This window comes from Gymnodraco acuticeps, unplaced genomic scaffold (genome assembly GCF_902827175.1).
Source record: "Gymnodraco acuticeps unplaced genomic scaffold, fGymAcu1.1, whole genome shotgun sequence".
Taxonomy (NCBI): Eukaryota; Metazoa; Chordata; class Actinopteri; order Perciformes; family Bathydraconidae; genus Gymnodraco; species Gymnodraco acuticeps.
The window spans coordinates 2,812,255-2,834,280 of NW_022990699.1; the positions used below are offsets into that span (position 1 = coordinate 2,812,255).

Below are 22,026 nucleotides of genomic sequence, written 5' to 3' on the forward strand. Positions count from 1 at the left end.
GATGTAAGAAACACGGGCATTCTGGTTCCAGTCAGTGTCTCTGGCTCTCACTGTGTATATAGAGAGGCCTGGTGTGTTGTTTTCTACAATGTAGGCCTCATATGAGCTGCTCTCAAAGACAGGAGCGTTATCATTCACATCAGAGATCTGTAAGGTGAGAGTGACGCTGCTGGAGAGGGAGGGCACTCCCTCATCAGAGCAGGTCACTGTTATATTATACTGAGAAGCTGTCTCTCTGTCTAAATCACTATCAGTCACTAAACTATGGAAATTATTTGTAGATTTCTTTAGAGTGAAAGGTATATTTTCGTTAATTAAGCATTTCACATTACCGTTTTCTCCGGAGTCCATGTCCTCAATATTTATCATTGTAACGACTGTATTGAGTTCGGCATCCTCTGATATCACATTTGACTTCGACATTATGTTAATTTCAGGCTCGTTGTCATTCATGTCTTGTACATCAACAAATAATTTGCACGAATCTGTGAGTCCTCCCTCGTCACTAGCAAGCAGATTTATTTGATAGTTCCGTGAATCTTCAAAGTCAATATTTCCAATTAATAAAACTTCACCGTTTTGTTCATTTACCTCAAATATTTTCCTGACATCGTCTAATGTATTTGTGATTGAATATGTTATTTTACAATTAGCACCGTGATCTGCATCTGAAGCTGTGACAGTGGCAACAACTGTGCCTTTAGGTGAGTTTTCCGTAACTGCAGACTTGTATGTGGGCTGTGTAAAAACGGGGGCATTATCATTGACGTCTAAAACTGTAATAACAATCAGCATTGTTCCGGACATCTGCGGCTCTCCTCCATCTACAGCCGTTAACACAAGAGATATCTGCTCTTGTTTCTCTCTGTCTAAAGGCTTCTGTAGCACCATCTCAACGTTTTTATTCCCATCTGCGTTATTGTAGAGTTTCAGAGCAAAATGATCAGTTGGTTTTAATTCGTATCTTTGAAGATCATTAAGTCCAACATCAAGATCAACAGCTCTTTCCAGCACAAATTTTGCTCCGGTGATTGCTGACTCGCTAATTTTGAATTTCTTTTCGCTTTTTTCAAAGGTTGGTGTATTATCATTGACATCTGTAATCTGGACTGTCACACTGTAAAACTCCATAGGATTGTCCAAAATAATCTGAAAATGTAAAGCACAAGGCGTCGTCTGTCTGCAGAGAGCCTCTCTGTCTATTCTCTGTTTGACGAGGAGGACTCCTCTTTCTCTGTTCAGCTCGATGTACTCGTCGCTGTCTCGGGTATAAATTCGAGCTTTACCAGAAGTCAAACGTGTGCTTTCCAAACCTAAATCTTTTACTATGTTGCCTACTAAAGAGCCTTTTGCCATTTCCTCCGGTATTGTGTAGCTCACCTGCCCGATAACCGAGCCGAGCGAAAGGAGGGAGATGAACAACAGCGCTTGTCGTTTCATTGTTCAATCCTTGTATTTTTGCAGCAAAATCCCACAGTCCAGTTAAATATCCAACAAAATACAATCCATTTCAGTGTCAAACGACAATTTCACAGCTATACAATCCACAGAGTAAATAGATACGTCTCAAATATCGTCGTGAGTTTTTTGATATTCAACACATCCCGAGTCAGTTGTCTTGCCGTCGTGTTCTCTCTTCTTTATGATGATGTTACATGGGAGGTGCTGCTACAGACATACTCTCAGCCGTGCACACTCTGGTCAACAGCGGCCCTAAGAGTCCACCATGGAAAACTGCAACAAACCAACATCAACCAATCTGCCCAGCAGACTTAATGGAAATGTTTTAGTTTAGTTTAGTTTAGTTTATTTATTTTTTTCGAGCGTGTAAAACCAAAGAAAATACAAATGAAACAAAAGATGATACAGACATGATACAGTAGCCTACTATCCAAGTGAATGCAATAACAAAACGAAATATTTAATTAATAATTGAATAATCTGTAGTATCATTGTCTGATATCAATAAACAACAACGCTTTAGCTAATTACACGTCTGACACGTTGACTTGAATAAGGTAACAATTAGTAAAATAAATGGTCACATAAAACGTGTTTATGGCCATGATTTCTCTCATTTGTTTGAATCTTTAGAAATAGAACTATGTTCAAGAAAATTTAAACTGCATCTGAAACCAAAATAAATACAAATACAATTGATTGGAATGACTACTTACATAATCAATTTATGTCAAATAAATTAATGGAGGGGGAAATTCTGAGTCCAGAAAAGTCGCTGTCGAAGGTACTGAAATTATTGAAGTGTAAAACAGCCAACATTGCTGGCAAGCACAAGTCCTTTCATGCAGATACAAGTAATGCAAGTACCATGTGAGAATAATGATGTCACTGATTTTTATAAAAATATATATTTATTGATGTAAATTATGAGAACATGTGTACAACAAGCCTTCAATAAAAAAACGTGTTCCGTCTGCTCAATATGAACGAAAATGTATTTAAATATCTTAAAAAAAACAGCCAGCCAATCAAATACTGAGAACAATACTTCTCCAAAGCTATACTACTGACTCTAATATAAGTGCAGATAACGACATACCCAATTACCAATATTGTAAATGAAATGTTATACAATATAACTATAATATAATAGAGGGAACCTTTGACATGAACTTGAGGTGTTTAAAACTACATAAACTAGGTTTTTCTACCGAAAGCTATAACATTATGTGCTATTAGCAAGGTCTGTATAAATGAAAAAAAGTGATTAAGCAATCGATGCTTTAAGGGAGTTTTCTGTTCACTTAAACACACAAGGAATTGAAGACAAAACACGATGCATATGGAATAATATGACAGCCATCACTTATTCAGTATTCAGGCGGTGGGATGCTGTCCATGGTTCTGAAAACACCGAAATGGCGTGCTTCAGTTCCCAAATATTGCAAATAAGCACAGAAAGAGATACAAGAGCACAGCAGATATGCTTACTTATTTAACTAACCTCTAGAGGAGAGTCTGGTTCATCCAGGATGCTCTTTTCACTCTGTATCCGCTGCATCGTCCCTGTAGAACTGGGGTCCATTATCAGCACGTTCTGACTACCGGCTCCGCCGAACTTACAGTCACTCTTTCTGGAGTCAGTCGTCCTGCACACCTCGTAGTTGTACACGTGTTGGAGAGTCCCTGTCCCCAAAGTGTCTGAGTAACGTGGAGGATAATAAGGAATCACAGGGAGATTGGAGTGAAACATGATGCGAGACTGTCTCCACCTGTAGATCTTCACTGATATAATAACCACTAAACACGTGATGAAGAGGAAGGACACTACAGCCAGAGCCAGCACTAAGTAAAAAGTCAGGTTGTCATTGTACTCCTTGTCCTGTGTAAAGTCAGTGAACTCAGACAGCACTTCCGGGAAGCTGTCAGCCACCACCACGTTAACAATGACTGTAGCTGAACGAGAGGGCTGCCCGTTGTCCTCCACTATAACAGACAGTCTTTGTTTCACAGCATCTTTATCAGTCACCTGGCGGATAGTCCTTATTTCTCCATTCTGTAAGCCCACTTCAAACAGCGCCCTGTCTGTGGCTTTCTGCAGTTTATAGGAGAGCCACGCATTCTGTCCAGAGTCCACATCAACAGCCACCACTTTAGTGACCAGATAGCCCACATCTGCTGAACGAGGCACCATCTCAGCCACCAGAGAGCCACCAGTCTGGACTGGGTACAGGACCTGAGGAGGGTTGTCGTTCTGGTCCTGGATCAGTATTTTAACTGTGGCCACTGAACTCAGAGGAGGGGATCCAGCATCGCGAGCTGTTACGTTAAATTCAAACCACTTGATCTGCTCATAATCAAAAGACCTCACTGCATGAATGACACCATTTTCTGAATTGACCGACACTAAGGAAGTCACAGCTGCCCCATTAATCTCTTTCTCCTCCAGAAAGTAAGAAACTCGAGCGTTTTGACCCCAGTCTGAATCACTAGCACTCAGAGTGAACACAGAAAATCCTGGAGAGTTATTCTCTGGTAAAGTCTTAATATATTCTGATTGTTCAAATCTGGGTGGGCTGTCATTCACATCAGAAATCTTTACATTTATGTTTTTACTGCTGGTCAGAGGCGGGGAGCCTTGGTCAGAGACGGTGATGGTGATATTATACTCAGGAATATTTTCTCTGTCTAAGTAATCTTCAGTTACTATAGTATAATATCCTGTTAATGAAGACTCAATTTTGAAAGGTATGTCAGAGTTGATGGAGCATTTTACAACTCCGTTACCATCAGAGTCTTCATCATCAACATTCATAACAGCTATAGTTGTACCTGGAGGAGAATCCTCAGATATAGAGTTAGAAAATGACATCAGCTGAATTGTAGGGATGTTGTCATTCTCGTCAATTATTTGAATAATAACTTTGCACGTATCTGAATGTCCCCCGTGATCACTAGCCTTAACGTTTAATTGAAAGGTCTTAGATTTTTCAAAATCCAGATTACCTGCAACTTTAAGTTCTCCTGTTTTAATATTTACTTCAAAAATATGTTTTGATTCTTTGGCAACGTGAGATATGGAAAATGTAACTTCACCATACACTCCTTTATCTGCATCAGTTGCACTCACAGAGGTAACCACTGTTCCTGTAGGAGAGTTTTCCTTGACTTCTGCTTTATAAACAGGCTGGCTGCACACTGGCGCATTATCGTTAGCATCCAGCACAGTGATGTGAATGCGCACTGTCCCTGATCTGTGCGGCTCCCCTCCATCTGAAGCAATCAGTACGAGATTGTGGGTCTCCTCTTTCTCTCGGTCCAACGGGGTTTGTAAAACCATTTCGATGAATTTTCCTCCATCAGGCTGGATCTGCACTTCCAGTTTGAAATGATCTGAAGGTGTTAGCACGTATTTTTGAATGTCATTAATTCCAACATCAGGGTCGTCTGCACTCTCTAGTGAGAAGCGAGTCCCCGATGTAACACTTTCAACGATATTTAAATGTATTTCCCCCTTTGGAAACGACGGACTGTTATCATTTATGTCTATCACCTCCACTGTTACACGGTAAAGCTGGATCGGGTTTTCTAAAATGAGCTCGAAACTGAAGCTACAGGGCGTCGTCTTTCCACACAGCTCTTCTCGGTCGATCCGCTCTTTAATAACAAGGCTGCCTTTATCTCGGTTTAAATCAACGTACTGTCGGCTTCCTTTTGTAATAATACGAGCTTTACCTGATATGAGCCTCGTCACATCCAAACCTAAATCTCTAGCGATGTTTCCAACAAAAGAGCCTTCTGCCTGCTCCTCCGGTACGGAGTACCGAGCCTGTCCAGCTACTGAGCTCAGCTCGAACAGACAAAGAGTCACAAACAGTGCTTGCCATCGGCCTCTGCGCGCGGGTATCCACAAACAAGCCATCATAAATCCAGAGGTAAAGACGCCGAAATCCCTTTCAATGCAAAACTGATATGAATAAATCCATGAATTTAATAGTAATTCTGTTTTCAGCAGAAGAATTCCACGACAACAATGCTGCTCTTTAAATCCTCACAGGACACACTGTCTTCTCTCTAAGCAGCAAAACACTGAATGGAGATAAAGGGGTGGACCACTGCACTGCTTATTTGGACAGTAAGTCAGTGACGTGTCAACAGCGGCGCTCAGAGCCCGTCCACGGTAATGTTTGTGGTGGTTTAAATATTATGAACAGTTTTAATATTATAATACAAGCTTTTGGATGCATATCGATGTATAATGGGATGGCTTCTGACTTTAGACCTCAATAACACAAACATATTAATAACAACAACACAACAAATGATAATTCCAACAACCTAACTGGTAAGGGCAATTTATTTTTGGAAATGCTGAGAGACGTTCCCAATGTTAATGTTATTATTATTATTATTATTATTATTATTATTATTATTATTATAATTATTATTATTATTATTATTATTATTATTATTATTATAATAATAGGCAATTGATTCGTATAAAAGGTGACATTTAAGGAAGTTGAAGGTCTTCGGAACAGAAAGCGTTTTCACTAAAAGAGGAGCTGTCCAACATATGGTGATGAAACTGACCGCTTGCACTTGTTCTCAGAAATATACTGTAACCAAATACTATTCATCCAAAGAAACAATATTCAAGAAGTAAATACTTTGCAAATTGCACCTCACCTCTAGAGGAGAGTCAGGTTCATCCAGGATGCTCTTTCCACTCTGTATCCGCTGCATCGTCCCTGTAGAACTGGGGTCCATTATCAGCACGTTCTGACTACCGGCTCCGCCGGACTTACAGTCACTCTTTCTGGAGTCAGTCGTCCTGCACACCTCGTAGTTGTACACGTGTTGGAGAGTCCCTGTCCCCAAAGTGTCTGAGTAACGTGGAGGATAATAAGGAATCACAGGGAGATTGGAGTGAAACATGATGCGAGACTGTCTCCACCTGTAGATCTTCACTGATATAATAACCACTAAACACGTGATGAAGAGGAAGGACACTACAGCCAGAGCCAGCACTAAGTAAAAAGTCAGGTTGTCATTGTACTCCTTGTCCTGTGTAAAGTCAGTGAACTCAGACAGCACTTCCGGGAAGCTGTCAGCCACCACCACGTTAACAATGACTGTAGCTGAACGAGAGGGCTGCCCGTTGTCCTCCACTATAACAGACAGTCTTTGTTTCACAACATCTTTATCAGTCACCTGGCGGATAGTCCTTATTTCTCCATTCTGTAAGCCCACTTCAAACAGCGCCCTGTCTGTGGCTTTCTGCAGTTTATAGGAGAGCCAGGCATTCTGTCCCGAGTCCACATCAACAGCCACCACTTTAGTGACCAGATAGCCCACATCTGCTGAACGAGGCACCATCTCAGCCACCAGAGAGCCACCAGTCTGGACTGGGTACAGGACCTGAGGAGGGTTGTCGTTCTGGTCCTGGATCAGTATTTTAACTGTCACATTGCTACTGAGTGGAGGAGAGCCTCCATCCTGAGCTTTGACCCGGAAGTGGAAGTCTTTGATCTGCTCGTAGTCAAAAGAGCGCACTGCATGGATGACTCCACTATCAGCACTAACAGACACATATGAGGAGACTGCCACTCCGTTAACAGAGGAGTCCTCCAGGATGTAAGAAACACGGGCATTCTGGTTCCAGTCAGCGTCTCTGGCTCTCACTGTGAATACAGAGAGGCCTGGTGTGTTGTTTTCTACAATGTAGGCCTCATATGAGCTGCTCTCAAAGACAGGATCGTTATCATTCACATCAGAGATCTGTAAGGTGAGAGTGACGCTGCTGGAGAGGGAGGGCACTCCCTCATCAGAGCAGGTCACTGTTATATTATACTGAGAAGCTATCTCTCTGTCTAACTCGCTGTCTGTAACTAAACTATAGAAATTATCTGTAGATGTTTTCAAAGTGAATGGCACATTTTCACAGATCACACATTTTACGTTTCCGTTTTCTCCCGAGTCTAAGTCCTCAATATTTATCATTGTAACGACTGTATTGAGTTCGGCATCCTCTGATATCACATTTGACTTCGACATGATGTTAATTTCAGGCTTGTTGTCATTTACATCTTGCACATCGATAATTATTTTACAAGAATCTGTGAGTCCTCCCTCGTCACTAGCACGTACATTTATTTGAAAGTGTCTTGACTTTTCAAAGTCAATATTTCCAATCAATGACACTTCGCCATTTTCTTTATTCAACGCAAATACTTTCCTGATATTTCCTAATGTATTTGTGATTGAATACGTTATTTTACCATTAGAACCCTGATCTGCATCTGAAGCTGTGACAGTGGCAACGACTGTGCCTTTAGGTGAGTTTTCTGTAACGACAGACTTGTATGTGGGCTGTGTAAAAACGGGGGCATTATCATTGACGTCTAAAACTGTAATAACAATCAGCATTGTTCCTGACATCTGCGGCTCTCCTCCGTCTACAGCCGTTAACACAAGAGATATCTGCTCTTGTTTCTCTCTGTCTAAAGGCTTCTGTAGCACCATCTCGACGTTTTTATTCCCATCTGCGTTACTGTCCAGTTTTAGAGCAAAATTATCAGTTGGTTTTAATTCGTAGTTTTGAACACCATTAATCCCAACATCGAGATCTTCAGCCCTTTCAAGAACGAATTTTGCTCCCATCACCGCAGACTCACTTATTTTAAACGCAATTTCATTTTTTTCAAAGGTTGGTGCGTTATCATTGATATCTGTTATCTGTACAGTAACACTGTAAAACTCCATAGGATTCTCCAAAATAATCTGAAAATGTAAAGCGCAAAGTGCGGTCTCTGTACACAGCACCTCTCTGTCGATTCTCTGTTTCACGAGGAGGACTCCTCTTTCTCTGTTCAGCTCGATGTACTCGCCGCTATTCCTCGTATAGATCTTAGCTTTGCCTGATATCAAACGTTGTATATCTAAACCCAAATCTTGCACTATATTGCCGACAAAAGAGCCTTTCGTCATTTCCTCCGGAACAGAGTAGCTGACCTGCCCGAAAACAGATTCGAGGGAAAGGAGAGAGATAAACAGCAGTACTTGCCGATTCATTGTTCTATCCGTTTTTTTCCACCGAGAGACTCCACGGTGCTTACATCCATACAAAACACAGATATCCTCAGATTCCAATGTCAAATCTCAAAAGAAAAGCAGCATATCCCAATCATTTAAAACTAAAGGCTTACAGATAAAAATCTCTCCTTTTATATTTCCAAAAAATATCTCCAAAACGGAATCCTCCGTGTTTGCCCGTCGTGATCTCTTTGTACTGTGACGCTGTTACATGGGAGGTGCTGATACAACGTGCTCTAACCACTAACACTCAGTCCAACAGCGGCCCTAAGAGTCCATATTAGAAAACTGCAGAACACCGACTAAAATTAATCTCAGGAGAACACACTGCAATCAATCTTGAAATCTAACTGCAATGAGTGTACTTCAGTTTTCTCTTTGATTTAACAAACAACAACATAACGTTTTTTTGTCAAACTGCATCATGTGTACCGATTATGATAGTACAATAATATATGTGAATTTGAAGGATGCAAAATAAAGGACTCATATCTTGTCTATCACGAAACATCTATCATACTGTATGTGATGCTTCAGGGATGAAATATATATCTAAACAATACAATTACAACTACAGCTACTAATGTTACTGCTGATTATGGAAATGGTATTATTATTAATGCTATTATAAAACAAATATAACCACAACATAACGCATCGTTTCCTTCAAGGACATGGGTTGAAGATGTAATGTAAAGGGCATTTATTTTGGGGAATAATCATGTGAATCCCAAATTGTCGGTCACTGAGGGCAACATTGCAAATAACGTGGTAAGAGCATTTGTTTGTTACTCAAAGAGAAAATAGTGCAATTAATGACATTTAAATAATACATTACACACTGAAAAGGTATTAAAGCAGGCTAACCTCTAGAGGAGAGTCTGGTTCATCCAGGATGCTCTTTTCACTCTGTATCCGCTGCATCGTCCCTGTAGAACTGGGGTCCATTATCAGCACGTTCTGACTACCTGCTCCGCCAAACTTACAGTCACTCTTTCTGGAGTCAGTCGTCCTGCACACCTCGTAGTTGTACACGTGTTGGAGAGTCCCTGTCCCCAAAGTGTCTGAGTAACGTGGAGGATAATAAGGAATCACAGGGAGATTGGAGTGAAACATGATGCGAGACTGTCTCCACCTGTAGATCTTCACTGATATAATAACCACTAAACACGTGATGAAGAGGAAGGACACTACAGCCAGAGCCAGCACTAAGTAAAAAGTCAGGTTGTCATTGTACTCCTTGTCCTGTGTAAAGTCAGTGAACTCAGACAGCACTTCCGGGAAGCTGTCAGCCACCACCACGTTAACAATGACTGTAGCTGAACGAGAGGGCTGCCCGTTGTCCTCCACTATAACAGACAGTCTTTGTTTCACAGCATCTTTATCAGTCACCTGGCGGATAGTCCTTATTTCTCCATTCTGTAAGCCCACTTCAAACAGCGCCCTGTCTGTGGCTTTCTGCAGTTTATAGGAGAGCCAGGCATTCTGTCCAGAGTCCACATCAACAGCCACCACTTTAGTGACCAGATAGCCCACATCTGCTGAAAGAGGCACCATCTCAGCCACCAGAGAGCCACCAGCCTGGACTGGGTACAGGACCTGAGGAGGGTTGTCGTTCTGGTCCTGGATCAGTATTTTCACAGTCACATTGCTACTGAGTGGAGGAGAGCCTCCATCCTGAGCTTTGACCCGGAAGTCGAAGTCTTTGATCTGCTCGTAGTCAAAAGAGCGCACTGCATGGATGACTCCACTATCAGCACTAACAGACACGTAAGAGGAGACTGGCACTCCGTTAACAGAGGAGTCCTCCAGGATGTAAGAAACATGGGCATTCTGGTTCCAGTCAGCGTCTCTGGCTCTCACTGTGAATACAGAGAGGCCTGGTGTGTTGTTTTCTACAATGTAGGCCTCATAAGAGCTGCTCTCAAAGACAGGAGCGTTATCATTCACATCAGAGATCTGTAAGGTGAGAGTGACGCTGCTGGAGAGGGAGGGCACTCCCTCATCAGAGCAGGTCACTGTTATATTATACTGAGAAGCTGTCTCTCTGTCTAAATCACTATCAGTCACTAAACTATGGAAATTATTTGTAGATTTCTTTAGAGCGAAAGGTATATTTTCGTTAATTAAGCATTTCACGTTACCGTTTTCTCCGGAGTCCATGTCCTCAATATTTATCATTGTAACGACTGTATTGAGTTCGGCATCCTCTGATATCACATTTGACTAAGACATTATGTTAATTTCAGGCTCGTTGTCATTCATGTCTTGTACATCAACAAATAATTTGCACAAATCTGTGAGTCCTCCCTCGTCACTAGCAAGCAGATTTATTTGATAGTTCCGTGAATCTTCAAAGTCAATATTTCCAATTAATAAAACTTCACAGTTTTGTTCATTTACCTCAAATATTTTTCTGACATCGTCTAATGTATTTGTGATTGAATATGTTATTTTACAATTAGCACCGTGATCTGCATCTGAAGCTGTGACAGTGGCAACAACTGTGCCTTTAGGTGAGTTTTCCGTAACTGCAGACTTGTATGTGGGCTGTGTAAAAACGGGGGCATTATCATTATGGTCTAAAACTGTAATAACAATCAGCATTGTTCCGGACATCTGCGGCTCTCCTCCGTCTACAGCCGTTAACACAAGAGATATCTGCTCTTGTTTCTCTCTGTCTAAAGGCTTCTGTAGCACCATCTCAACGTTTTTATTCCCATCTGCGTTATTGTAGAGTTTCAGAGCAAAATGATCAGTTGGTTTTAATTCGTATCTTTGAAGATCATTAAGTCCAACATCAAGATCAACAGCTCTTTCCAGCACAAATTTTGCTCCGGTGATTGCTGACTGGCTAATTTTGAATTTCTTTTCGCTTTTTTCAAAGTTGGGTGTATTATCATTGACATCTGTAATCTGGACTGTCACACTGTAAAACTCCATAGGATTGTCCAAAATAATCTGAAAATGTAAAGCACAAGGCGTCGTCTGTCTGCAGAGAGCCTCTCTGTCTATTCTCTGTTTGACGAGGAGGACTCCTCTTTCTCTGTTCAGCTCGATGTACTCATCGCTGTCTCGTGTATACATTCGAGCTTTACCAGAAGTCAAACGTGTGCTTTCCAAACCTAAATCTTTGACTATGTTGCCTACTAAAGAGGCTTTTGCCATTTCCTCCGGTATTGTGTAGCTCACCTGCCCGATAACCGAGCCGAGTGAAAGGAAGGAGATGAACAACAGTGTTTGTCCTTTCATTGTTCAATCCTTGTATTTTTTCAACAAATTCCCACAGTCCGATTAGATATCCAACAAAATACAATCCACTTCAGTGTCAAAAGACAATTTCACAGCTATACAATCCACACAGTAAATAGATACGTCTCAAATATTGTCGTGAGTTTTTTGATATTCAACACATCCCGAGTCAGTTGTCTTGCCGTCGTGTTCTCTCTTCTTTATGATGATGTTACATGGGAGGTGCTGCTACAGACATACTCTCAGCCGTGCACACTCTGGTCAACAGCGGCCCTAAGAGTCCACCATGGAAAACTGCAGCAAACCAACATCAACCAATCTGCTCAGCAGATTTATTGGAAATGCTTGACTTGAATAAGGTAACAATTAGTAACATAAATGGCCACATAAAACGTGTTTATGGCCATGATTTCTCTCATTTGTTTGAATCTTTAGAAATAGAACTATGTTCAAGAAAATTTAAACTACATCTGAAACCAAAATAAATACAAATACAATTGATTAGAATGACTACTTACATAATCAATTTATGTCAAATGAATTAATGGAGGGGGAAATTCTGAGTCCAGAAAAGTCGCTGTCGAAGGTACTGAAATTATTAAAGTGTAAAACAGCCAACATTGCTGGCAAGCACAAGTCCTTTCATGCAGATACAAGTAATGCAAGTACCATGTGAGAATAATGATGTCACTGATTTTTATAAAAATATATTTTTTTGATGTATATTATGAGAACATGTGTACAACAAGCAATCAATAAAAAACGTTGTCTGCTCAATTTGAAGGACAATTAATTTAAATATCTTAAAACAAAAACAGCCAGCCAATCAAATACTGAGAACAATACTTCTCCAAAGCTATACTACTGACTCTAATATAAGTGCAGATAACGACATACCCAATTACCAATATTGTAAATGAAATGTTATACAATATAACTATAATATAATAGAGGGAACCTTTGACATGAACTTGAGGTGTTTAAAACTACATAAACTAGGTTTTTCTACCGAAAGCTATAACATTATGTGCTATTAGCAAGGTCTGTATAAATGAAAAAAAGTGATTAAGCAATCGATGCTTTAAGGGAGTTTTCTGTTCACTTAAACACACAAGGAATTGAAGACAAAATACGATGCATGTGGAATAATATGACAGCCATCACTTATTCAGTATTCAGGCGGTGGGATGCTGTCCATGGTTCTGAAAACACCGAAATGGCGTACTTCAGTTCCCAAATATTGCAACTAAGCACAGAAAGAGATACAAGAACACATAAGATATGCTTACTTATTTAACTAACCTCTAGAGGAGAGTCTGGTTCATCCAGGATGCTCTTTTCACTCTGTATCCGCTGCATCGTCCCTGTAGAACTGGGGTCCATTATCAGCACGTTCTGACTACCGGCTCCGCCGAACTTACAGTCACTCTTTCTGGAGTCAGTCGTCCTGCACACCTCGTAGTTGTATACGTGTTGGAGAGTCCCTGTCCCCAAAGTGTCTGAGTAACGTGGAGGATAATATGGAATCACAGGGAGATTGGCGTGACACATGATGCGAGAATGTCTCCACCTGTAGATCTTCACTGATATAATAACCACTAAACACGTGATGAAGAGGAAGGACACTACAGCCAGAGCCAGCACTAAGTAAAAAGTCAGGTTGTCATTGTACTCCTTGTCCTGTGTAAAGTCAGTGAACTCAGACAGCACTTCCGGGAAGCTGTCAGCCACCACCACGTTAACAATGACTGTAGCTGAACGAGAGGGCTGCCCGTTGTCCTCCACTATAACAGACAGTCTTTGTTTCACAGCATCTTTATCAGTCACCTGGCGGATAGTCCTTATTTCTCCATTCTGTAAGCCCACTTCAAACAGCGCCCTGTCTGTGGCTTTCTGCAGTTTATAGGAGAGCCAGGCATTCTGTCCAGAGTCCACATCAACAGCCACCACTTTAGTGACCAGATAGCCCACATCTGCTGAACGAGGCACCATCTCAGCCACCAGAGAGCCACCAGTCTGGACTGGGTACAGGACCTGAGGAGGGTTGTCGTTCTGGTCCTGGATCAGTATTTTAACTGTGGCCACTGAACTCAGAGGAGGGGATCCAGCATCGCGAGCTGTTACGTTAAATTCAAACCACTTGATCTGCTCATAATCAAAAGACCTCACTGCATGAATGACACCATTTTCTGAATTGACTGACACTAAGGAAGTCACAGCTGCCCCATTAATCTTTTTCTCCTCCAGAAAGTAAGAAACTCGAGCGTTTTGACCCCAGTCTGAATCACTAGCACTCAGAGTGAACACAGAAAACCCCGGAGAGTTATTCTCTGGTATATTCTTACTATATTCTGATTGGTCAAATCTGGGTGGGCTGTCATTCACGTCAGAAACTTTTATATTTATGTTTTTACTGCTGGTCAGAGGCGGGGAGCCTTGGTCAGAGACCGTGATGGTGATATTGTACTCAGGAATACTTTCTCTGTCTAAGTAATCTTCGGTTACTATAGTATAATATCCTGTTAATGAAGACTCCATTTTGAAAGGTATGTCAGAGTTGATGGAGCACTTTACAACACCGTTACCATCAGAGTCTTCATCATCAACATTCATAACAGCTATAGTTGTACCTGGAGGAGAATCCTCAGATATAGAGTTAGAAAATGACATCAGCTGAATTGTAGGGATGTTGTCATTCTCGTCAATTATTTGAATAATAATTTTGCACGTATCTGAATATCCCCCATGATCACTAGCCTTAACGTTTAATTGAAAGGTCTTAGATTTTTCAAAATCAAGATTACCTGCAACTTTAAGTTCTCCAGTGTTGACGTTTACTTCAAAAATATTTTTCACCTCTCTGGCAACATTAGCTATGGAATAAGATACATCACCATTGACTCCTTTATCTGCATCAATTGCACTCACAGAGGTAACCACTGTTCCTGTAGGAGAGTTTTCCTTGACTTCTGCTTTATAAACAGGCTGGCTGCACACTGGCGCATTATCGTTAGCATCCAGCACAGTGATGTGAATGCGCACTGTCCCTGATCTGTGCGGCTCCCCTCCATCTGAAGCAACCAGCACGAGATTGTGAGTCTCCTCTTTCTCCCGGTCTAACGGGGTTTTTAAAACCATTTCGATCACATTTTCTCCATCAGGCTGGATCTGCACTTCCAGTTTGAAATTATCTGAGGGTTTAAGCATGTATTTTTGGATGTCATTATTGCCAACATCAGGGTCGTCTGCACTCTCTAGAGAGAAGCGAGACCCTGATGCAGCACTTTCCACAATATTTAAATGTATTTCCCCCTTTGGAAACAACGGACTGTTATCATTTATGTCTATCACCTCCACTGTTACACGGTAAATCTGGATCGGGTTTTCTAAAATGAGCTCGAAACTGAAGCTACAGGGCGTCGTCTTTCCACACAGCTCTTCTCGGTCGATTCGCTCTTTGATAACAAGGCTGCCTTTATCTCGGTTTAAATCAACGTACTGTCGGCTTCCTTTTGTAATAATACGAGCTTTACCTGATATGAGCCTCGTCACATCCAAACCTAAATCTCTAGCGATGTTTCCAACAAAAGAGCCTTCTGCCTGCTCCTCCGGTACGGAGTACCGAGCCTGTCCAGCTACTGAGCTCAGATAGAAAAGACAAAGAGTCCCAACCAGTGCTTGCCATCGGCCTCTGCGCGCGGGTATCCACAAACAAGCCATCATAAATCCAGAGGTAAAGACGCCGAAATCCCTTTCAATGAAAAACTTATGTGAATACATCCATGAATTGAAAAACGATGTTTTCAGCAGGAAATGCTCACGACAAATGCTGCTCTTTAAATCCTCACAGGCCACACCGTCTTCTCTCTAAGCTGTAAAACACTGAATGGAGATAAAGGGGTGGACCACTGCACTGCTTATTTGGACAGTAGGTCAGTGATGTATCAACAGCGGCGCTCAGAGCCCATCCACGGTAATGTTTATGGTGGTTTAAATATAAGGAACACTTTTAATATACAATCGTTTGGATGCATATCGATGTATAATGGGATGGTTTCTGACTTTAGACCTCAATAACACAAACATATTAATAACAACAACACAACAAATGATAATTCCAACAACCTAACTGGTAAGGGCAATTTATTTTTGGAAATGCTGAGTGACGTTCCCAATGTTAATGTTATTATTATTATTATTATTATTATTATTATTATTATTGTTATTATTATTATTATTATTGTTATTATTATTATTATTATTATTATTATTATTATTATTATAATAGTCAATTCGTATAAAAGGAGAAAAAGAGGAGGAGCTGTCCAACATATGGTGATGAAACTGACCGCTTGCACTTGTTCTCAGAAATATACTGTAACCAAATACTATTCATCCGAAGAAACAATATTCAAGAAGTAAATACTTTGCAAATTGCACCTCACCTCTAGAGGAGAGTCAGGTTCATCCAGGATGCTCTTTTCCACTCTGTATCCGCTGCATCGTCCCTGTAGAACTGGGGTCCATTATCAGCACATTCTGACTACCGGCTCCGCCGGACTTACAGTCACTCTTTCTGGAGTCAGTCGTCCTGCACACCTCGTAGTTGTACACGTGTTGGAGAGTCCCTGTCCCCAAAGTGTCTGAGTAACGTGGAGGATAATATGGAATCACAGGGAGATTGGAGTGAAACATGATGCGAGACTGTCTCCACCTGTAGATCTTCACTGATATAATAACCACTAAACACGTGATGAAGAGGAAGGACACTACAGCCAGAGCCAGCACTAAGTAAAAAGTCAGGTTGTCATTGTACTCTTTGTCCTGTGTAAAGTCAGTGAACTCAGACAGCACTTCCGGGAAGCTGTCAGCCACCACCACGTTAACAATGACTATAGCTGAACGAGAGGGCTGCCCGTTGTCCTCCACTATAACAGACAGTCTTTGTTTCACAGCATCTTTATCAGTCACCTGGCGGATAGTCCTTATTTCTCCATTCTGTAAGCCCACTTCAAACAGCGCCCTGTCTGTGGCTTTCTGCAGTTTATAGGAGAGCCAGGCATTCTGTCCAGAGTCCACATCAACAGCCACCACTTTAGTGACCAGATAACCCACATCTGATGAACGAGGCACCATCTCAGCCACCAGAGAGCCACCAGTCTGGACTGGGTACAGGACCTGAGGAGGGTTGTCGTTCTGGTCTTGAATATTTATTTTAACTGTGGCATTACTGCTTAAAGGTGGGGAACCCCCATCCTGCCCTTTTACAAAAATATCAAGAGTTTTAATTTGCTCATAGTCAAATGATCGAACTGCTTGTATAACTCCACTTTCCGCGTTAACAGATATGTAGGTGGATATGGGGTTACCGTTTAATTGAGTATCAATAAGCAGGTAAGACAATCGTGCGTTTTGGCCTGAGTCAGAGTCGTGTGCTTTTACGGAAAACACAGATAACCCTGGAGAGTTATTCTCTATGATATAAGCTTCATAATAACTCTGTTCAAATATGGGGGCATTATCATTTACGTCGGATATTCGAAGTTGTATTGTCTTGTTAGTCGAGAGTGGGGGGTTACCTTCATCCATTGCCGTGAAAGTTATATTATAATCAGGATTACGCTCTCTGTCAAGAACACCATTTGTAACCAAAGTATAATAATTCTTTAGAGATGAGTGGATTGTGAACGGGATGTTGCCGTTTACTGAACAGTCTACTTTACCATTTTTGCCTGCATCTAGGTCTTTTACGTTTATGATAGCAACAGTAGTCCCACTGGGAGAATCCTCTGCGATGGCACTAGAAGACGAGGTTAATGTTATCAAAGGCATATTATCGTTTACATCCGTCACCTCAATAATTACATTTGTTGATGTGCTTTGTCCTCCTTGATCTTTTGCTTGCACACCAATCTCATAGATTCGAGTCTCTTCATAATCAATCATGCCATTTACAGTTAAATCGCCGCTGTTTTCATCCAGATTAAATAGTTCAGCAACATTACTAGACATGCGATTAAAATGGTATGTAACACGACCATTTATCCCTTCATCTGCATCTGTTGCGCTCAAGCTCACCACTAAGGTTCCTTTTGGAACATTTTCTTTAACAGACGATTTGAAAATTGATTGCGTAAAAACGGGAGCATTGTCATTTGTGTCTCGGACAGTAATGTGTATTTTTAGTGACCCTGATTTTTGAGGTTCTCCTCCGTCAACAGCAGTTAGCGTAAGAAGCATATTTTCGTCTTTCTCGCGGTCTAAAGCACTGGAAAGATACAGCTGTGCATATTTGTGACCATTTTGGCTGGACAGAACCTTAATATTAAAATGTGTTGTTGGGTGTAACGTATAGCTGTGTAAAGCGTTTATGCCAACATCAGGGTCCGTGGCACTCTCTTGTAATATTTCTGTTCCCGGAAGAGCAGATTCTAATATTTCTACATGCACTTCTTTCTCATGAAACACGGGTGCATTATCATTAACATCCAACACTTCCACTAAAACGCTATGAAGTTGCATTGGATTCATCATAATCATTTCAATATTCAGGCTACAGGGCGCTGTCTGCCCGCAGAGCTGCTCTCTATCTATCCTTTCTCCCACGACAAGAATCCCTTTGTCTGCATCCAGCCTGATGTATTCGCTGCTATCGCCGCTAACAATTCGACCACCGCCTGAAACAAGTCTTTTAGCGTCGATACCCAAATCTTCAGCAATATTTCCTACGTATGAGCCCTTTCTCATCTCCTCGGAGACAGAGTAGCGGATCTGACAGACTGTCGTTTCAAAGAGAAAAACGAGAATGAAGGCCCGTACTTTCCCTGTCATCACGGGTTTACTGCTGATAAAAAACATATTCACGAATACATCCAAACTACTCCACACGAGAGTATGTTGCAAAAAGCCAACCTATTCCCCTGTATCGTCCTTCTGTCGATGTGATTATAATCCAACGTGTGACGACGCATACATTAGGAGAAAAAACATTGGTGAGAATAAAGACCGTATTTCCTGCTCTCAACGGAACACTGAGGAGCACTGGAGGTGTAGCTGCATTTCTAACCCTTCACATGTTTTTTGAAGACCAACAGCGGCCCTTAGAGTGCGAAGTGAAGATAACAAGTGAGGTAACAAAAACAAAAAGGAAATACATATCTCTTTCAATAAAAGTTGAGAGTATTGAGCGGCCAGAAAACGTTGTGTGATTCATGTTTTGAGTGCATTTATAACGGTTACAACTGAAAATAATACATGCACTGACAGGAAAATATAAAGTGGAAGAGCAAAAATACTGCTTGAGACATGTTAGGTGGAAACTCTATTGCCATAGTATTGCTGCTGTCTGCCTCCACACAAGCAAACCTTTGCATTTATTCGGAAAGACAATAAGTCTTTTTTATTTGAAGAAATACAACTATTTAGTTGTATACTACTATATAAAACTAAATATTTAATGACATGTTAGTCAAACGTATCGGCACCAGAGAACACCTTTTTCAGTGAGCATTTACTGACACTGTTTCCACTTCAGTTAAATGGCTCTACACTGAGAGAAGCTGTCCATCAAGGATAGTACTGAAAGTAAACCTTTCTTGCAAGTTATAAACAATTGCTTGATTAATAGAAACCTCTAAAGGAGAGTCAGGTTCAACCAGAATTAAATGGAAACTTAGTTCAGTACAAGATCAAAATAAAAACCTTTATATTGCACCTTACCTCTAAAGGAGAGTCTGGTTCATCCAGGATGCTCTTTTCACTCTGTATCCGCTGCATCGTCCCTGTAGAACTGGGGTCCATTATCAGCACGTTCTGACTACCTGCTCCGCCGAACTTACAGTCACTCTTTCTGGAGTCAGTCGTCCTGCACACCTCGTAGTTGTACACGTGTTGGAGAGTCCCTGTCCCCAAAGTGTCTGAGTAACGTGGAGGATAATAAGGAATCACAGGGAGATTGGAGTGACACATGATGCGAGACTGTCTCCACCTGTAGATCTTCACTGATATAATAACCACCAAACACGTGATGAAGAGGAAGGACACTACAGCCAGAGCCAGCACTAAGTAAAAAGTCAGGTTGTCATTGTACTCCTTGTCCTGTGTAAAGTCAGTGAACTCAGACAGCACTTCCGGGAAGCTGTCAGCCACCACCACGTTAACAATGACTGTAGCTGAACGAGAGGGCTGCCCGTTGTCCTCCACTATAACAGACAGTCTTTGTTTCACAGCATCTTTATCAGTCACCTGGCGGATAGTCCTTATTTCTCCATTCTGTAAGCCCACTTCAAACAGCGCCCTGTCTGTGGCTTTCTGCAGTTTATAGGAGAGCCACGCATTCTGTCCAGAGTCCACATCAACAGCCACCACTTTAGTGACCAGATAGCCCACATCTGCTGAACGAGGCACCATCTCAGCCACCAGAGAGCCACCAGTCTGGACTGGGTACAGGACCTGAGGAGGGTTGTCGTTCTGGTCCTGGATCAGTATTTTAACTGTGGCCACTGAACTCAGAGGAGGGGATCCAGCATCGCGAGCAGTTATATTAAATTCAAACCACTTGATCTGCTCATAATCAAAAGACCTCACTGCATGAATGACACCATTTTCTGAATTGACTGACACTAAGGAAGTCACAGCCGCCCCATTAATGTCTTTCTCCTCCAGAAAGTAAGACACTCGAGCGTTTTGACCCCAGTCTGAATCACTAGCACTCAGAGTGAACACAGAAAATCCTGGAGAGTTATTTTCTGGTATATTCTTACTATATTCTGATTGGTCAAATCTGGGCGGGCTGTCATTCACGTCAGAAATCTTTACATTTATGTTTTTACTGCTGGTCAGAGGCGGGGAGCCTTGGTCAGAGACGGTGATGGTGATATTGTACTCAGGAATACTTTCTCTGTCTAAGTAGTCTTCGGTTACTATAGTATAATATCCTGTTAATGAGGACTCAATTTTGAAAGGTATGTCAGAGTTGATGGAGCATTTTACAACACCGTTACCATCAGAGTCTTCATCATCAACATTCATAACAGCTATAGTTGTACCTGGAGGAGAATCCTCAGATATAGAGTTAGAAAATGACATTAGCTGAATTGTAGGGATGTTGTCATTCTCGTCAATTATTTGAACAATAACATTACAAGTATCTGAATACCCCCCATGATCACTAGCCTTAACGTTTAATTGAAAGGTCTTAGATTTTTCAAAATCAAGATTACCTGCAACTTTAATTTCTCCAGTTTTAACATTTACTTCAAAAAGCTGCTTCACCTCTCTCGCGAACTGTGCTATGGAAAATGTAACTTCACCATTGACTCCTTTATCTGCGTCAGTTGCACTCACAGTGGTTACCACTGTTCCTGTAGGAGAGTTTTCCTTGACTTCTGCTTTATAAACAGGCTGGCTGCACACTGGCGCATTATCGTTAGCATCCAGCACAGTGATGTGAATGCGCACTGTCCCTGATCTGTGCGGCTCCCCTCCATCTGAAGCAATCAGTACGAGATTGTGGGTCTCCTCTTTCTCTCGGTCCAACGGGGTTTTTAAAACAATTTCGACCAAATTTCCCCCATGAGACTGGCTTTGAACTTCCAATTTGAAATGATCTGAAGATTTAAGCATGTATTTTTGAATATCATTAATTCCCACATCTTGGTCATATGCACTCTCAAGTGAGAAGCGAGCCCCTGATGTAACACTTTCCACGATATTTAAATTGATTTCATCCTTAGGAAAAGACGGGCTGTTATCGTTTATATCTATCACCTCCACTGTTACACGGTAAAGCTGGATTGGGTTTTCTAAAATGAGCTCGAAACTGAAGCTACAGGGCGTCGTCTTTCCACACAGCTCTTCTCGGTCGATCCGCTCTTTAATAACAAGCGTGCCTTTGTCTCGGTTTAAATCAACGTACTGTCGGCTTCCTTTTGTAATAATACGAGCTTTACCTGATACGAGCCTCGCACCATCCACACCTAAATCTCTAGCGATGTTTCCAACAAAAGAGCCTTCTGCCTGCTCCTCCGGTACGGAGTACCGAGCCTGTCCAGCTACTGAGCTCAGATCGAAAAGACAAAGAGTCACAACCAGTGCTTGCCATCGGCCTCTGCGCGCGGGTATCCACAAACAAGCCATCATAAATCCAGAGGTCGGACGCAGAAACCCTTTCAATGCAAAACTGATGTGAATAAATCCATGAATTGAATAGGAGCCTAA

The 22,026-nt window shown here is 41.5% G+C and overlaps 5 protein-coding genes across 12 annotated transcripts in view; all 5 read right to left on the reverse strand.

Moving 5' to 3' along the window:
* The window catches only part of LOC117555816 (protocadherin gamma-C5-like), a 248,914-nt gene that overhangs the window by 126,930 nt on the left and 99,958 nt on the right, over nt 1–22,026 (reverse strand). Inside the window, exons 1-2 of one of the 8 annotated variants that reach the window (XM_034230836.1) lie at nt 6,151–8,874; nt 2,921–2,965 (exon numbers count right to left, since the gene is read on the reverse strand). The exons of 4 other annotated variants lie outside the window; for them this stretch is intronic. In XM_034230836.1, the coding sequence (XP_034086727.1) occupies nt 2,957–2,965; nt 6,151–8,535 (2,394 nt within the window). In that variant the 5' untranslated portion in view covers nt 8,536–8,874 and the 3' untranslated portion in view covers nt 2,921–2,956. Of the gene's footprint in view, nt 1–2,920; nt 2,966–6,150; nt 8,875–22,026 lie in introns of those variants that run through there. 3 more of the 8 variants (XM_034230827.1, XM_034230817.1, XM_034230830.1) reach the window with 3 other exon arrangements.
* On the reverse strand, nt 2,942–5,492 carry LOC117555840 (protocadherin beta-16-like). The gene has a single exon (XM_034230856.1). It carries the CDS (start codon nt 5,384–5,386, stop codon nt 2,957–2,959), a length of 2,430 nt encoding a protein of 809 aa, XP_034086747.1. The 5' UTR covers nt 5,387–5,492; the 3' UTR covers nt 2,942–2,956.
* On the reverse strand, nt 9,139–15,677 carry LOC117555821 (protocadherin beta-16-like). The gene is made up of 2 exons (XM_034230838.1): nt 13,111–15,677; nt 9,139–9,423 (listed from the first exon to the last, which is right to left on the reverse strand). The coding sequence occupies exons 1-2, from the start codon at nt 15,586–15,588 to the stop codon at nt 9,409–9,411; spliced, it is 2,493 nt and encodes an 830-aa protein (XP_034086729.1). The 5' UTR covers nt 15,589–15,677; the 3' UTR covers nt 9,139–9,408.
* Nucleotides 16,273–18,810, reverse strand: LOC117555723 (protocadherin gamma-A5-like). Its single transcript, XM_034230690.1, has one exon. It carries the CDS (start codon nt 18,664–18,666, stop codon nt 16,273–16,275), a length of 2,394 nt encoding a protein of 797 aa, XP_034086581.1. The 5' UTR covers nt 18,667–18,810.
* LOC117555829 (protocadherin beta-16-like) lies at nt 19,471–22,006 on the reverse strand. Its single transcript, XM_034230846.1, has one exon. The coding sequence runs from the start codon at nt 21,946–21,948 to the stop codon at nt 19,486–19,488; it is 2,463 nt and encodes an 820-aa protein (XP_034086737.1). The 5' UTR covers nt 21,949–22,006; the 3' UTR covers nt 19,471–19,485.

What these genes read in the sequence shown, in the direction of transcription:
- LOC117555821 (XM_034230838.1), bottom strand. Translation starts at nt 15,588, where the DNA reads ATGTATTCACATAAGTTTTTCATTGAAAGGGATTTCGGCGTCTTTACC.
- LOC117555723 (XM_034230690.1), bottom strand. Translation starts at nt 18,666, where the DNA reads ATGTTTTTTATCAGCAGTAAACCCGTGATGACAGGGAAAGTACGGGCC.
- LOC117555840 (XM_034230856.1), bottom strand. Translation starts at nt 5,386, where the DNA reads ATGATGGCTTGTTTGTGGATACCCGCGCGCAGAGGCCGATGGCAAGCA.
- LOC117555829 (XM_034230846.1), bottom strand. Translation starts at nt 21,948, where the DNA reads ATGATGGCTTGTTTGTGGATACCCGCGCGCAGAGGCCGATGGCAAGCA.